General features: G+C 52.1%; 1 protein-coding gene across 1 annotated transcript; it reads left to right on the top strand.

Annotated features, from left to right (window-relative positions):
• Window positions 1-7,588: 7,588 nt before the first annotated feature.
• On the top strand, window positions 7,589-13,150 carry ALX3 (ALX homeobox 3). The gene is made up of 4 exons (XM_071768156.1): window positions 7,589-7,964; window positions 10,526-10,821; window positions 11,983-12,045; window positions 12,772-13,150. The coding sequence occupies exons 1-4, from the start codon at window positions 7,589-7,591 to the stop codon at window positions 13,099-13,101; spliced, it is 1,065 nt and encodes a 354-aa protein (XP_071624257.1). The 3' UTR covers window positions 13,102-13,150.
• The last annotated feature ends 153 nt before the right edge of the window (window positions 13,151-13,303 follow it).

Genomic DNA, 13,303 nt, shown 5'->3' with positions numbered 1-13,303 from the left:
CACAGTTGGAGATCCTTGGATTTATTTACTTTTTTTCCCCCTTTATTTTACTCCTCAAAAATTAAATTAATCTTTTTTTCCTTCATTTTTTTCGGACTTGCTACAAATTCATCCCAAGAACCACAAACCACAGGCTGACTCTCTGCATCCCTGTTTATTACAGATTCACCAGACAGAATTTTCCTTGTACTAAATAATTTTTCCTAAAACTTTCCTGTTTCCTTTCACATTTCCTAAATTTTCCTGTTTGCTTACCCAGCAATAAATTTTCCACTTACATTTGAAGGCAAGAAAATGTTTTCCGGTGCCTGTTTTTTGGTTTTGGGTTGGGTTTTTTTTTCTCTCTCTCCTTTTTTCCTGCCTCTTTGTCGGGAATGATTACTCCCAGATTTATTGGGATTTGCAAAGGAGGCAGCAGTACCTGGGATCTCCCCAGCTCGCCGGGATAATGATGCAGGCAGCACTTGTCAGCTTCACCTCTGATTTATGGAGCAAGATTTCACCCCTCCCGGTAGAATTCCTTGGAATCTGGAAATGGCTCGTTAGGGGGATGAGAGGAATAAATCCATCAATCCACCGGGGAGGGGAACAGCTGGAAAATCCCAAAGTGGAGTTTTGGGGTTGGTTTTCCTCCGTAGCAGCAGGGCCCTCACCGGGATAATTCGGGATCACCAGGACCCGAAACTGGAAAGATCTTGGAGCTCCTTTCTGGAAGGGTTTGATGTATTCCCCATGACAATGAGGAATTCTTACTGATTATGACGGGTTTGGATTTATTCCTCATCCCTCCTGGGATCAGCTCAGCCTTTTCTTGCTTGCACAGACAGGGAGCTAAACTTCTTCAAAACAAACCCCTTTTTTTTTTTACCGTTTCCAACAATTTTTCCAGATGAAAAAACTTAAAAAAAAAAAAAAAAACAAGACAAAAAAAACCAACCCAAACTCACCCCATGCAATTCCAGAAAAAAGGAGCTGACTGCACAAAGCCTCCCACGGGGACACAACGCTGGCTGCAGGAGTTCAGGGGTAGGATCCTGCTCTTAATTTTATATAGATATTAAATCCAAAAGTGACCCCTTTTATTACCTCCCATTATTTCATCTTTACATCCTGGATCAGCGTCCCTCAAAAGTAAGAAACTCAAATCCACTCCAATCCTACCACTTCTGGGATAAATTCTTTTGAATCCTGAGATGAATTACCGAGTTTCCCAGCATTCTGGGATTTTTAGGAGTCAGAAATCCCAGCTGGTTCCCAGTTACACGCATTTACTGGGATTTCTGCTCCAAGCACAGATCAAGCCCAGCATCTCTCCCAAATCCCAACTCCAGCCACTTCCCAGCTTCATTTCAGCACCCTCCCCCCCAAAAAAAAAATTTAATAATATATATTATATATATATATATTTAGAGCAGCTGGAAGGCAAAACAAGGCTGAATTTGCCATCCTGAAGCACTTTCCAAAGCAGCCTGAAAATACCGTTTTGTGGGTTTTTTTCCTTATTAAAGCAGAAAAAACACCCAGTAAACAGCACAACATCGGGCTGGGAGAAAGGATCCATCCATCCCTCTGCAGTCCCGGGGTAAAATTCTATTTACAGAAACGGAACGAAGCAGCGCTGGAAATCCACCCCTGTCCTTAACTGCGAGGAAGGGGCCGGATCCTCATTTAAAGCCGCCCGGAGAGATTAAATTGATTTATTCCTCTCAACCACTTTATAAAACTCTTCAAGTTGCTCTTTTGTGTTTTGTTTTGGGTTTTTTTTAATTATTATTATTACTATGACTAATCAGCAAAAAAAACCTGCCCGTTTCTACGTTACTAAAATAGTGTTGATTTGGGGGTAGTTTTTCTCTCTCTCTCTCTCTCTCTCTTTTTTTTTTTTTTTTTTTTTTTTTTTAAATCTTTTAACCCAGCTCCAAAACGTTTACAAAAACTCTGGGCTGGGCTTTCCCGCCGGGTTTAATTCCCCCCCCCCCGGGCTCCAGCCCCGCGGTTTGTTTTCGCGGCTTTGGTTTCCTCGGTTGTTATTACCAGCCTGAATTTACGGCACACTCCGAAGCCAGCCCTGAAAAAAAATCAACACCGGGGTCCCAAACAAGAATTTAAAAGATTTCCAAAAGAAAAGAAAAGAAAAAAAATTAACTAACCCGAAAAAAAAAAAAATAACGGGGGGGAAAAGATTTAAAATTAAACAACAAAACTTAATAAAAAAATTAAATAACCCCCAAAATAATCGCTGTTTCAACAATTTCACTATTCCCCAGAAAAAAATATCCTCCCTGGTGCCAGTGTGATTGCAGAAGCCACGGTTCCCTCCTCGCTATCTCCACAGGATTTTAGCTCCAGAGCAGCCGACACCATCCTAAGAATTTTTGGCAAATTTGTAGCTTTCTGCAAATCCGTGGGGTGATTCCTGGACCTCTGTGCCAGCTGGATACAAATCCCTGTGGCTTTAAGCCCCCGTAAGGTGAACGGCTACAAAAACAGTTCAGTGCTGGTAAGCAAAATGATTTTAATGCCATTTGCGTGGAATGAAAGCGTCAGAGATCGATCTGCATGGCTCTCAATGTGCATGAACATGTACATGGCAATGGGGCTGGGTGTGTTGTGTATAATCTGCATTAATATAGCAGTGGGTAGGTCTCCATGTGGGTGTTCTGTATAAATATACATTAACGTAGAGCTGTGTGGGTCAAAAACTGTGTATGGGCACAGACATGCATGAATATATGAATTTGTGTGGCTATAAATGTGTATTTATAGAAATCTGCATGAATATATAATGTGCATGTATATACAAATCTGTATTATAGATAAATCTTCATGAATATATAACAAGCTTGTGTATATGAATATATGTACATATGAATATTCATGGTTGTATAGTGTGTATATGCCTATGTGTTTTATATGAATATGCATGAATACAGAACGTGTATAAATGTGTATTGTATATAAATATGCAAGAACATTAAATGTGCATGTGTCCATAAATTATAAATATATGAATATGTATTAATATATGAATATGTATTAATATATAATGTGCGTGTGTATATAAAGGTGAACACATATGAATATTCATTAATGTATATAGCATTTATGTGTCTGTGAATGTATCATATATAAATATTCATTATAAAATGTGTTTATAAAGCTGTGTGTGAATATACAGGAATATATAATGTGTATATGCTATAAATGGATATATTAATATGCATGAATATATAATGTGCACATGTCTATAAAGGTGTACGTATATGAATATTCAATCATATGTGTGTATAACTGTGTATTGTCTAAATCCACATGAATATATAATATGCATGTGTATATAGATATGTGCATATTGAATATTCATTATCGTATGGTATGTGTATGTCTATAAATGTGTATTCCACCTAAATCTGCATGAATATATTATGTGTATAAGTCTCTAAATATATGTGTATGGATATGCATGATATATTTATATATATGTGTACTATATTAAATTATGAATAAATATGTTCCATCTATAACTGTGTATTATATATAACTATGAACAAATATGTAAATGTTCCCCTCTATAAATGTGTATCCCATCTACAGATCATCTGGAATTTAACAGCTCTCTACAAACCTCTCTCCATCCCTGGAAAACCACGTGGGACCCAGGGGTTGGCCCCTGCCTCTGGGCACCGTTTTTCCACCTGGATGGATATTTTTGGTGGACATTTTTCCTTGGGCTTTGTTTTGGGGATTGTTTTCACCCTCCTCACCCTCAGCAAGTACCAAACCTGGTGGAGCTGCTGGGTTTCCAGCAGGGACAGAGTGAGGGGCTCTATCTCCCACCCACCAGCACAAATCAGGGTTGGGACCAACAAGTGAGTGAATTAACAAAGTTAGGGTGTTGGGTTTTTTCCCTGCTGTCAATGTGTGTATTCCTGAGCAAGATCAAACTTGAGGCTGGGATGCATTGGGTATGGGAGGATTTTCTGGGATATTTGGGAGGGGGATGGACAAGGGCTGAGGACAGAACCACCCCAGGAGCTCTGCAGCTTTAGCAACAAAGCAATGCAAACCAAGGCACAGATACTCTGCTGCTCGTGGCCAAGATTGTTGTCCCTGTGGGACAGAGAGATGCCCAAGACAAACTAGAGGAGTATGTTGGCACCCAACAAGGGTGTAAACCAGGCCAGGGATGACTCCTCTGGGCTTTAGGAGAAGGTCCTCCTGGGGCTCCAGCAGAGGAGCAGCCAGTGTGGCCAACTGGGTCCCTCAGGCAAGGGAAGAACCTCATGGACTTCCCCCAGATGCACATCCTCCATCCTCCCAGGGGATAGAGGGAATAGCTTCTGTTGTGTTGTCCTACTTTCTTTCATCCACACAGGGGGTTCTGAGGAGCAGCAGAGCTGGCAGAGCCTCCAGTCTGGAGAACCTCCAAACCTTGCTCCCAGCTTGGGCTGCAGCCACCCAACAGGAATGGAGATGCCACAAGCTGGAGAGGGGGTTGGTGTCTAATAGTGGTAGCAGCAGGACAGTTTTCCCCAGGCTCTGTCCCTTCTCACTTGACCCTGAACCTCCCATGTTGTAGCCAAGCTGTCCCCTTGTCCTCCGAGACAGCTGCAACTCCAGAAGCTCCCAGGAAGTTATTCTTCCCACACCGCACAACACGGAGTCAAAATAATGATTAAAAAACCCAAGCCCCTTGAGAGAAAAAAAAAAACAACAAACAAAACATGGGCTGAAGCACGACTGCTGGGCCTCATCTCCACCCCTCAACCTTCAAACATTTCCTTGGAGAAGGAGAAGCCCTTTCCTGGTCCTCCCATCGGACGTTGCTCTGTCCCTCACCAGCATTTCCGAGGCTCCGGGTAAGGTTGGGAAGCTCAGGAAGTGCAGAAACTGTTCCTGCAAACCCCCGAGCTATGCAACCCCCCCCCGGCCTCCCACCGAGCTCTTCAGTGGCATCTCCTGATCCCAGGGGAAGAGAAGCAGTTCCCGGGGATGCTTGGAGATCCGATGGGCTGCAAAGAGCCAAAGGGGGGGCTCTGTGAGGGCGAGGAAGAAATCCCTGCAGAGGAGAGAAACGGAAACCAGAAAACTTTTGTCCCCAGAACATCCCACTGCACTTGGTGCTTTCTTGCCATGGCTTGTTTGTAATGTAGTTACATTACAAACAGATGTAATTAAAACAAATCCACAAAAAAGGAATTTCCAACCCAGCGTCCTGTCCCCTGTTCAGAGCTGGACACTGGGACCTTATGAAAAGTTTCTCCTGGAAGGTTTGGTTGGTTTTGGGTCGTTTGTGGTTTTTTTTAGCAAAGATTGTTGGGATCATCCTTTGGCCATAAATAATGTGATTGGTGGTAAATGAACCCCAGCAAGACCCTGGAGCACCACATGGACCTCCCAACCCTGGTCCATGGTGCCCTAAGGAGAGGCACCCACCACGGTCACCCTGACCTCAGGGCACCCAACGCATCCATCCACCCATCCAGGAGGTTGGGGCACCCTGCTCTGGTTCCACACACAAGAAAATCCAAGACAGAGTGTTGGTGACAGGTTCAGAAGGAGAACCCAGGAGGTCCTCAGCATCTCCATGAAGCGATCCCACAGATATCCTAAACTTCTCGAGCCCAAATCCCCCAAATCCCAGAGGCCAAAACCATTTCCCAAGCCTCTTCCACCTGCCCCAGCAATGGAAAAAACAACACATCCCAAACCAGTCCCATCCCACACCACCAGCACAGGTGGACAGGCTCATCCTTCCACCATTAAACCCCATTAAACTCCAGCAGTAAAACTGGGTGAGGCAGGTGGAAATTAAGGAGCCCTTCCAGGCACTATGCTCATTTTTAGACTACTTCATGATTTGTTGCATTCCAGAGGACTTCCAGTCCTTGTTGAACAAATATTTATAAAACACAGGAGCAATCCACCAGGGAAAACATCAGCAGCTCCAGTTGGGAAGAATGAAGGGAAAGCACCAGGGAGGACTGCAGGATGCAGAGGGAGCATCAGGGGGGTGGGTGAGGAGGGGGCACACTCAGCACCCACTAGGACTCTACCAGGAAAAATTTGAGCCTAGGATCACAACCCAGCCATTCTTTTTTCCTCCCAAACGCAGTTTCCCTGCCCGGGGAGCTGGAAAATCCATCTGGGATTGATCCCACCCTGTGCTCCTGCCCTAACACGGTTTGGTTTTTTTTTTGCGAGGACCCGACACGGCTGGGGCAGCCCCACAGCTGCTGCCAAGCCACGCAACTAGAACATAAAGATCTTCTCTTTTTATCTCAAGCTCTTTACAACAGGATTGTCTTGTGATTCCAGCTTCACTCTGCGCCGGGGATAATGAAAAGACTGCCCCGACACCTCCGAGAAATCAAAGCAAATATCTCCTGGTCAGTGTTCTCCCGGTGTTCCGCTGCTGAACACCCCGGGAGCTGTTCCTGCTCCGCCTCCCTTTGCTGCTCCCGTGCAGCTCAGCCCCTGCCCCGCACTTTATTTTTCCCAGCCCCGGAGCGATGTCTCCGGGCGAGTGAAAAGCGGTGATTTGTGCTTGTGCAGAAACAGCAAATGGAGGAGGAAAAACTCAGCCCTCAGCCCAGAGAGCGGCTCGTTTCTTTCTTCCCCTTCATTCCATTCCCTCTCGCCGTGACACCGAACCTTGGAATCACTAATTTGACCCATGAGACACCCCCAGAGTTGTAAAATTCCCCTCCAAAAAACCTATCCCAAAAGTGCCTGGCCTCGGGGAGTAGCCACCGCGGCTGCGAAGCGGATGGACGCAGAGTAGGAAAAAAAGGAGAGAGTGTAATTAAAATAAACTAAAATTTTATATACATATGTAATAAAATAGAAAATAGAAAATAAAATTCAAAGTGAAACATAAAATAAAATAATTACATATAATATAAATATAATATAATATAATATATATATATAAATATAATGTTCCAGGCCAACTCTCATCCACTCTGCACCAACACCAGCACTCACTGCAGAAACCGAAGCCAAAATGGGGGGGACTCGAATCCTGGGGTGTTTGATGAGTGGGGAACAGGATGGGACCTCCACAGTACTGGGGGCAAACCGAGTAAAGCCCCCCAGCACCAGCTCCAAGGATGGAAACGACCCCAGGAGATCCTGGATTCCTTATCCCAGGGTCATCTCCCCTTATCCCACCATCACCCCTGAATCAACTTGCCCCAGGCCTCAGCCCTGGTCCTGGGGAAGGAAATGACAAAAATGGGATGAGGAAAGGGGTAAAAAAATCCAGAGGGTGCCTGAAAACCGGATTTTTCTCCCCTTTTCCTGGGATTTTGAGCCTCTTAGAACAGTTGGGGGTGAAGCTTGAAATCAATTAAGGGCCCTGGGCATTTCCTGTAGCTGGGAGACACTGGGAGCGCTGGGAGGGGAGGAGGAGCAGGGCTCTCCCCCCTTTCTGTTCCCCCGGGATGGAGCAGGGAATGCTGCTGGGGTCCGACCGACTTGGAAGGGGACCTTGGGGCTGGGGGGGAGGAGGGAATTGGAATTAGAGGGTTAACGAAGGGGATGGGAGGGCACACGTGACTGGTCTGGGGTGTGCGGGGGGGCATGTATGTGCTTTGGGGGGGGTGCTTGTCGATCCCTCCCTTCGCATCCCCCCCATCCCCCTCCTCCCCGGCCCCCCGCACAAAATCCCTTCCCCGCCGGTCAACCCCCCTGGCGAACCCTCCAATCTGCGGCCATGGAGGCACCGGACTGCCCGATTTTCCCCCCACTTCGTCGGGTTGGACCCCGGCCGGGACTCCCTCGATCACCCATCGCCTTCACCATCGCACCACCGGGTCCCCCCCGGCACCCACCGCCGCTCAGCCCCCGCCCGGCCCCCTGCCCACCGGACAAGGCAGAACCCCGCTACCTGGGGGTCTCCAGCCCGGGCCCCCCCGCCGTGGCCGTCCATGGGAAGCGTTTTTATCCGCTCGGGGCTGCAGGTACCGGGGCGAGCGGCGGGTGGAGGGGGGGAGCCCAGAACTACCGACCCCCACCCCCCCCACATACACACACCTCCTGACTCCTCTCTGCTTCTCTTTCGTCCTTCCTAATTCCCGCCTCGGAGAGTCTGTGGGGACTCCCATCCCTGGTCCCCAACCCCCCAGAGCGTCCTGTCGCCGATCAGGTTCACCGAGTTGGCCGTTATCGCGACATGGCCCCATCGAAGCGGGGACCGCCAGGGCATCCCCCGACGGGAGCCGGCAAGGGTCTGGTAGCCGGGATTGTGTCGCGACAGAGGCCGAGGTCTCCAGGATCGTTCCCTCCCTTCATAAAGGGGGAATTTAGGAGGGGAAAGAGGGAGAAGAAGCCGTGGGAGAGACCCGGGCTCGCTGTCGCGACGGCGGGGATCGGCCCGGGACGAGGAGCAGCGCGTCCCGACGGGGACGGAGCCCGTTACCGGGGACGGAGCCCGGCCCTGTCCAGGACTCACCGGGCGGGACCCGCGGCAGCACGAACAGGCCCAGGGCTCCCGAGCCTCGGTGCCCGGTTCTGGGGCTGGCAAAGCATGGAGCTCCCCGGTGCCCAGCGCCGGCGGTCCCGGTTCCCCGGAGTTCCCTAGTGTTCGGCTCACTCTGCATCCCACTCCCCGATGCCCGGGACCCCCAATGCATCCACCTCCTCGCTGCTCGGTTCTTGGGGCTCCCGGTACATCCCGGTGCACGGCTCCCGGGACTCCGCACCCCTCTCCAGGCTCGGACCCGTCTCTCACCGAGGCTCTCCCCATCGCTCCCACCTCTTCCCTTGTCCTTTCCCTCCCGTCGGGACTTACCGGGTTCATCCTGTTCCCTCAGGAGCTCCCAGGTCCCACCGGCTTTTTATTTCTCCCCCCTCCACATACCCACCCCAACATTTTCTCTTTAATATAAGAAAAATGCAGCACTGGGGGTGTAATGGGAACCAGGTGGGGCTTGGCAAAGCTGCCCTGCTCCCAACCAAGGGGGGAGAAAAAACAGGTAGAAAAAAAACCCCCAAGGCCCCTGAGCCGGTCCTCTCCATCTCCCTTACCTGCTCCCGGGACGGCGGGTGAGATGCTGCAAGCCCCGGCGGTGGTTTTAGAGGGTGGTTGTGGGGCCTTCCCAAAACCACCACCTCCCTGTTCCTGGGAGCCCTTTCCGTGCCCCCATCCCTTTCCTAACGATCCCTTTGGAGTTTGGAGTTCTCCTTTCCCCTCCCGCTTAACCCAAGAATTAAACAGCTGCTCCCCAGCTGCTGCCTTCCCCAGCCCTGCCAAATCTTTCAGGGGGTGTCAGATGAAGAAGGAGGTGTGGGGATAAATATATATAAATGTATTTATATATCTCCCCTTTTTCCAGTCCTCTTTGTCCCCCTGCAATGCCGTGTTTGTTTAGCTACATGCCTGTATCCTGCTCTCTTCCTGCCTTCTCTTTCTTTCTGGCCATTTATTTATTTGTCTCCAACCCCAAAACTGCTCAGAAATGCGGCGCCTTGCCTTGGAAAAGGGGGAAAACCCCAAACCTGACACGTTTGTCAACAGGATATTTTTATTTTGGTTGGTTTGGGGTGGGTTTTTTGTTTGTTTCTTTGCTTGGTTTTGGAGTTTTTTTGTATCATTAAACCCCCCTGGCCCAGCAGCCAAGCTCTTTGGTGGACAAAGCAGGGAGGAAAGGCCAAGTTGACCTCGTCCCTTTGCTGTTGCCCCCCCGGGGTGTGTAGCCAGGTCGGTACCGAGGGGGCTGGGGAGCAATTGTCCCCCTCAGATCCCCCTCCCCAAATACCATTCTCCCATTAATTCAAAGCAGCTGCATCTCAGCTCTCAGCTGCACGCCAAAATCTCCAAATTGCCTTAACTGGGAAACAACCAGAAATCAAAACCAAAAGTCCAGAAAAGGCCACGGGTGGGGGCTGGTTTTGGGGGTGCAGAGCCCTAGCTGGGTTGGGGACCCCCATTTCTCTAGGATAATGGACCGGGAAGGAGGATCCTTGGGCACCAAGGATGGGCACCAGGGAGCCCATTTCCCCCCCTCCCCCCCCCCCCCCCAGCTCAGGACTGGGCAGTGGGCCCGATCCTGTCCCTCTGAGGGGGGTGGTGGCTGCCACCTGCAGCCAGTCCAGGACTCTGGAGCTTGGGGTGGGAGTGAAGTTAAGGCAAAACCCAGCATTTTATGGGCATTTTCTTCCTAGATGAAGCCTCTGTGTCCCCTCAGCTGCTGAGCTCCCCAAGCTGTCCCCTTCCCATCCACCAAGTCCCCCATCCCAGGGCTGTCCCTTTCCTGGTTCAGCTCCTCGGGGGTCTCAGCAGCACCCGGAGCCACTGAGCTCCGTGTGTCCCCATGGTCTGGGGACAAACGCCCCTCCCAGGGGACAAAGATGACCTCTGAAACATGTGTCTGTGACTTTATCCCCTTTGAACCCATTTCACCAGACACCCCAGGGAGGGAAAGCGGTGAGGAACCCCCAAAGCCGTTGCTCTGTTCCCGCAGGAAGGCGGGAGGCTTCATCCCCTCCTGCCCCCCTGACCTTGTGCCTCTCTCCACCCCAGGCACTGAGAAGGGCTGCAAAGCTGGGTACCAGGGCATGCCAGGATCCTGCAGGACCCCTGGGGAACCCCCCGGGGAGTTGGGGTCCCTGCTGGCAGCACCCCTGAGCACCCTGCAGGAACACGGGGGCCCCGAACCCTTGGGCAAGAACAAGAAAAAGAAGAGGAGGAACAGGACCACGTTCAGCACATTCCAACTGGAGGAGCTGGAGAAGGTTTTTCAGAAGACCCATTATCCCGACGTTTATGCCCGGGAGCAGCTGGCACTGAGGACTGAGCTGACGGAAGCCAGGGTGCAGGTATGGGTGGGGGTCCCTGGATCCCCCAGGGGTGGGCACGGTCACCTCAGGAGGTGCTGGGCAGAGCTGGAGGAGGTTTTTTTCCCTCCTCTGCAAAGTGCTGCTGAGTGAGTTGTTCTTCCCAAGGGGTTTATTCGAAGTCCCCAGAGGGGGAATACCAGCCCAGGGCACAGGGTGCAGGTGCTGGATCCCTCCCTAAGCTCTCTCCACTTCTCCCCAAGGGGTGAGGAGAGCCAAAATTTGGGAGGTCCCTGCCAATCTTTCCCCCTCCCAGCATCCCCCACCGGGATTTCCCAATGTCCCCATCATCCTCAGGACTCTCAGCGATGGAGCTGCCATCCCAGGAGGATAGCACAGATGGGGCTGGGGCTGGCATGTCCCGTCCTTGTCACCCACCTGGCTGCCCATGTCCCACTTGTGTCAGAGCTGGAGCTCTTCCTGGGGGCATCTCCATGCGGTTTGAGGCTCCCGGTGGGAAGAGGTGGCTGGAGGGGCACCGGGTGGGGTGGAAAGCAAAGACAGGGATGACAAAGGGAGAAGGGAGCACCCATGGAGTGCCACCAAATCCGGGGTGATGAAGGGAGCACCCATGGGGTGCCACCAGGTCCTGGTGCTGCCCTCCCTGTGGGGCAGGAGCTGGGGACATGTCCCAGGCATGGGACACAGCACCCACAGCACAGCCCCTCCAGCCCTGGTTTTGGGGGGGTTGAGATGGAATGGGTGGGAGCCCCGTGGGGAGCAGCCCGGTGCCACCTCCTCCTCCTCCTTCTCCTCATCCCTGGGAGCTGCTGCTGGAGCTGTCATCAGCCCAGCACGGGGGGGACATGCAGGTGGGTCAGGGGGACCCTGCAGGACCCAAAGGGCCTCATCCTGCACCGAGACCTGCGGTAAAGGAGAGAAAAGAACCGGGCGGGAGTGGGGGGGGAAGCAGGGACCTCGTTTTCCAAGCGGGATAAGAGAGGTTCCTGCTCTCGGGAGAGAAGGGATCTGGGGAGCTCCGAGGGCGGCTTCCTCCCCTCACCTCCGGTTTATCGCGATACTGGGACATCGTGACATAGGTTTGTGTTTTTTTCCTGCCAGGAAGATGAGTGTGGTCCCAGGTTGGGGGCGGGGGCTTATCCCAGGCTCCCGGCACCTCAATCCCTTCCTCTCCCCACCCAGGTTTGGTTCCAGAACCGCCGGGCCAAGTGGCGCAAACGGGAGCGGTTTGGGAAAATCCAGGAGGTGAGAGATGCTGGGAAGCTGTCCCCCCCTCCTGACAACCCCCGGGCAGGGGTCCCGTCCTACTGCACTCCCCACCCCCACAGGGTGACCCCCATCACCCAGCTTTGTGTTCTCCCCGCTCCCATCTCCCCTTATGGGGCAGGTTTCGGGGTGGGGGGGTATGTATCCCAAAAAACCCCCACCCCTGTGCTGTCCTACATCCATCACTGCTTCCCCCCCCTCTTTTCTGCAAAACTGACTTTCCCCCCCTCCCCCTCAACACTAAAAAGCATAAAAATAATTTAAACCTCAACTTTGGGGGCACGGGAAGGAAGGGGGGAGGAAAATTTCAACCAGGATTTAATTCCCCCCCCACTCCAGGCAATGCAAATAAAAAAAAGGCAGCGCCTGCTCTGCATCCTGGGGAGGGGGGGATCCCACGGGAGGTTGGGGGAAACCCAGGGGGGGTGAAGGGGATCCGGGGGTGGGGAGTTGGAAGGAAGCTGGGGAGGGGATTGGGGGAACCGCCGGGGGGGTGAGGGAGGCTCCGAGGGGATTGGGGGAGAGCCGGGGGGGGGAGGGAACACAGGAGGGGTTCGGGGGGACCTGGTTTTGGTGAGGGGGGATGACTGGGATCCAAGGGGGAGGAGGGGGTGATGTGGTCCCCACTCTTTATCCTTCCCCCCACACACACACACCCTTTCACTTTGGGATGGTTTTGGGGTTTTTTTCGGTCTTGTCTTCCAGCTGCAGAACAACCTGTGGCCAAACTCGGGTCCTGGCAGTCCTGGGGGGCTCCTACCCCCCCCCGAGAGCATCCCATCCCCCTGCATGTCCCCCTACCCCCCTGCTCACAGCAACCTCGCTGGGTTCATGGGTCTCCCTTCTTCTCCCGGCCCCCACCCCAGCATCAACCCCCTCTATTCCCTGCACAGCCTCCCCCCGCCTCCAGGGCTGGGCACCCACCCCCCCCCCTTCGACCCAATCCCCGAACACGACTACAAATCTTCTCCCCTGGTGCCACTGAGGATGAAAAGCAAAGAGGGGACCAGCAGTTTGCTGACTTGGGCTACGTGAGCCTCCCCCCGCCCCCTTGCCATGGGGTGGGACACAGCACTCACACACACCCCCCTCTTCAGAATGTGTGTTTGTCACCAAGGAGTTTGGGAGCAGGTTGGTGGGGTCACCAGTCCTGCTGGGTGGGACCCCCACCCCTGGTACCCTTCTGGGTGGGGTGCTGGGGGGAAGAAGTGGGCAAATTAAAGGGTTTTCCCCCTTT

Source organism: Heliangelus exortis, chromosome 25, assembly GCF_036169615.1.
Source record: "Heliangelus exortis chromosome 25, bHelExo1.hap1, whole genome shotgun sequence".
NCBI lineage: Eukaryota > Metazoa > Chordata > Aves > Apodiformes > Trochilidae > Heliangelus > Heliangelus exortis.
Note: the sequence above shows the minus strand (reverse complement) of the source record. Positions and strands in the feature narration are given on the sequence as shown.